The 4,448-nt window shown below is 39.0% G+C and overlaps 1 protein-coding gene across 1 annotated transcript in view; it reads right to left on the minus strand.

Annotated features, from left to right (window-relative positions):
• Positions 1 to 396: 396 nt before the first annotated feature.
• LOC122261890 (uncharacterized) overlaps positions 397 to 4,448 on the minus strand; it is a 17,259-nt gene continuing 13,207 nt past the window's right edge. The window contains exons 3-5 of the mRNA XM_043029711.2: positions 4,016 to 4,159; positions 3,259 to 3,292; positions 397 to 2,996 (exon numbers count right to left, since the gene is read on the minus strand). Of these exons, the coding sequence (XP_042885645.2) occupies positions 538 to 2,996; positions 3,259 to 3,292; positions 4,016 to 4,159 (2,637 nt within the window). The 3' untranslated portion in view covers positions 397 to 537. The remainder of the gene's footprint in view (positions 2,997 to 3,258; positions 3,293 to 4,015; positions 4,160 to 4,448) is intronic.

Here is a 4,448-nt window from a genome sequence, read left to right on the forward strand (position 1 = left end):
GCATACATACATACATACATACATACATACATACATACATACACACACGCACACACGCACGCATGCACACACACACACACACACACACACACACACACACACACACACACACACACACACACACACACACATACACACACACACACGCACTCACCATCCAATCATTCATCTAACTATTCAACAACTCAACCCATCCAACACAATCATACACCCACCTAACCAAGCCATGCACCCACCCACGCAACCCACCCACAACCCACCCCCAAACACACACACATATGTGATCTTTAAACTCTGATATCTTAGCTTAAAATAATGATACTTTATGTATGGTCAGTATTATCAAAAATTATTTTTCTACCATTTCTAAGATGAAATGCCACACTTGCTAGAAAAATATGGAACTGGGCACCTGTACTTTTTGCAGAAATCATATTTCATGAAATCCATAAAAAAAAAAAATAATAATAATTCACTATTCACATCTTATCAATAAACTTTGTAAAAGGCAGAAAATGGTGTCCCATTCACCTTTAATTAAAAAGATAATTTTTTGAAAGAATCTGACCCTATTGCATCCCTTGCCCAGAAATCATCTGGAAAAACAATCACCTCCACAAACTTTTGTGTCCCTTGTATGACACGCAGTTTGGGCAGCATGCACTTGTATCTCTGTACGTCTCTCTCCGTGTACATGTGGATCACTGCAGAGGAATGTGGCCGCACTAAGTTTACTAGTTCATTTGCACACCTGACTGAGGCTTCGGGATTGGCTGATATTTGCTGACGTATAACACTTTCTAGTTCAGACTTCACAATCCCTGCATTACCAATACTGTGGCAGAGTTCTAAGAACACCCAGCGCAAACATACCCCATGTGTCTGGGCAAAGTCACTAAGATAATAAAATGTACTTTTGTTACGGTACTTGTTTGTGGGAGAGTCTGAAATGATGTTTATTTTCTTCTTCCCTGCCTCAACCATTTTTAGCAAGGTCTTCTCCATAGCCGCCCAAACCCCAGCAAAAGTATAGTCTTTGCTGTCAGATAATGCAACGATTTTCTGCCCTCCCCCACGGCTCCAGATATATCCTGAGAGCGCTGTCAGCATTGTTACTGGTTCTGAAACACCATTTTCTTGTCCTGGGTATGGGTAGATCGGCAATGGAGAACAGTCCAAATGGAAGGTCACTTCATCCCAGCTGTCAAGGGCTCTCTCACGGGCAGATCTAGCTGATTCAAACTGGCAAAAGATTCTCTGGATATGAGATTTGAGAAGACTCAGCTCCTCTTGGAATTTTGCAACCACAATGGCAACTGGTTCGCTGGCACTCCTTAATTTTGAATTCACTGTTCCGCTTGAATTCCGTTCCCACAAATTGTAGGTGAAGATTTCCTTTGAATCTCGAAGGGAACGGAGTTGTGTCCTTAACTCAGTCTCCTTCTCACTGTCTTGCAGAACATCTGCTAGTTCAAGCTTTTCTTCCCCTATTAATCCTTTGGATTTTAACTTTTCATATTTTAAATCAGGATTGATACAGGGAAAGCAAATGCATGTCTTCCAGTGGCTTGGACTAGGTTTTACTATATTTTGGGGCACATATTCTGCAAATGATTTATAGGTACATACATTGCCATACTCGGACTCAAATTGTTTGTATAGCACAGACATGAAATGCATCCGAAATCGCATCGAAATTTCAGGGGCTTCTGACCCCACAGAGACTGGACTAACTTTGGATATGTCCTCTCGCTCCATAAATTTTTCCACTAACTTAGGCAGCTCAGCAGTTGTTGTTTTAGCAAGACATTGTCTCTGGAAGTAATGATTTGGGTATACTTCAGAGGTCTTCCTTTTAGAACTGACAGTTGCATACGGCTGTGTCTTTATCCTGCTCATAACATTCCAGAGCTTTGCTGAAGTTGCAAACTGTAAATCATCTCCAGTATTCAATCCATTGACTTTTGAATCCTCTTGTTTTACCTTATCTAATTCTGCTCCATATTTGACTTTCACCAACTCTTTGCTACTCCCCTGTTTTATTCTTTCAACCATTTTCTGATCTTTCTCATCTTTGGACTCTTTCTCTTGTTTTTTCTGCTCTTCCACCCTTATCTCCTTCTGCTGCACTTCACTGCACCTCACAAGGCTAACTACTGCTTTCTTCCTGCAATCCTTCAAGGTACCAGAACTTCCCTTCTTTATTTCACTCACTTTTGTCATTTTCTTTTTCTTTGTTTCCACTTCTTCACTTGTGACCTTTCTTTTCATTGCTAAGCCTTTGACACTTACTTTTAACTTGCCTTTGAAGCCATCTAAAAAGTTTGTATCAACCGGTTTCTTCTTAGAGGTGCACTCCTCTCCTTTCCCTTCCGCTTTAATGTGGGAGGCATCCCCTGCTCTCTTTTTGCCTCTGATGGTGTCATTTTTCCCTTCCAATTTCACAGGGAGCTCACCTCCTTTTCTCTTCCCCTTCACGTTGTCGGGCTTTCCATCTGCTCTCCCCAAAGAGGAGGAGTCTCCCATTTTCCTCTTGCTCTTGGGAGTATCCCCAGTCCCATCTGCACCCAAGGTCGATTTGGGGATGTCAGCCGCTTTCTTCTTGCCCTTGAGCGGCTCCTGGCCTGTGTCTAGATTGGACAGCAAGTTCCCACCCACTTTCTTGATCTTGAGTTCTTGCCGCCGCACGCGCCTCCTAAGGTTGATCAACTGATTTTGGATATGATGCATTTTCTTCTTTTCCTCATCCAGCTCCTTCTGTAGCCTCTTCACCTTTATCCTATGCACCTCTAGCTGGCGCTGCAGCTCCTTTTTTTTCACCATCTCCTTCTCCCTCCTCTCCTGTGTCTTTAGGATGTTGGCCTCCCGCTTCACCAGAGCATTCAGCTTCTCTTTGTCGAGATCGGTGGAGAACTGACTGGGACTCTGGCTCTCCTCTTTTTTAAGTGTATCAGTAACGCTAGAGCTGCTAGGCACTTCATCTGGCAGGGGCAATTCTGTAAAAGGACCATTGCAACAAATAATAACAACGACACATATTACAATCTTGTCCTAACAGTTTCTTATACAAGTCATATACACAAGCGACCTACCAGCAAAAGGAATGCTACTTAACACTTTATTTATTTATTAATTTTTTTGGTGAATAAAAATCTGCAACATGACAATTCCTGACAAGAAAATAGGTAGCGCATTAATTATCTTGAAAAAGTACAGCAAAAAGAGTCTGCCTCTCGAACAGATGAATCCATTCCTTACCAGTGACTGGTGAGCAGGTATCTGGTCCTCCCACCTGTGGAGAGAACACCCTCTGTGAATACTCATGTTTGTGAAGCAAAGAAATAATCAAATCTAATCATTCTAATCTTTTTCCTACAATTCATCAGGATGAGGACAACTCCTTTCTTCATATTCACTCACTTTTGTTGTTCTCACTTCTTTAGTTCTCCCTCTTCACTTATGACTTTTAATTTAATTGCTTAACTTTATCTGCCCTTAAAACCACTTACTCATTTCTTCTTTGAGTTCCACTCAAATAGTTTCCTTCAAGAATGTATGTATATATATGTATGTATATATATGTATATATATATGCATATATATATATGCATATATAATATATATATATATATATATATATATATATATATATATATATATATATATATATATATATATATATTTATATATATATATATATAATAATATATAATATATATATATATATATATAATATATATATATATATAATAATATATATATATATATATATATATAAGCATAAAATAAACAAAATGTCACTATAAAGTGAATGCATGTATGCTGGCTACTAAAAATCATTATAAAGCAGGAAAATACACAAAAAATTGGTTCTCACTAATCAATTATTTTACCTCTTTTATAATTCTAAGCTTGGAAAATAGACACTAATCTAAAGAGATATAACTAACTAAAAAAAAAATAATAAATAAAAGCACATACCATTTGGCTCTACAAAAACCTGGACCAGCCCTACCTCTATCATCTCTATAAGCTCCAAATGGTTGCTGTCATCGCCGTCGTCTTTGGCTATGTCGTCCACGCTGAGGATCTCCAGTCCAGGGAACTCCTCGTCGTCATCGTCATTGCAATTGGCTCCCCCGTGTGAGGGCCAGCACGACTGCAAAGGGAAAGAGGGTTTGGGTTGAAGATCTCAGGGAAGGAAAATAGGCCATGGCAGAATCTTTTGACTACCCTGAAAGTCTTTTTAAGAAGAGTCAGTGAAAAGAAAACCTCTTTTTATCTTGGGTGAGTTACATGATGACCTTATTAGATCAAATGCAAAATATTAACAGGGATAGTTAAGAAAAATATACCTAAACAACTTATAAAAATGCAACCCATATCAGATGGGGTAATAACAAAAAGACCCAATATCATTCTGTATATAGATGTTATTCCATGCCAAA

Source organism: Penaeus japonicus, unplaced genomic scaffold (assembly GCF_977035675.1).
Source record: "Penaeus japonicus unplaced genomic scaffold, GWHDUDI00000001_assembly GWHDUDI00000026, whole genome shotgun sequence".
Taxonomy (NCBI): Eukaryota; Metazoa; Arthropoda; class Malacostraca; order Decapoda; family Penaeidae; genus Penaeus; species Penaeus japonicus.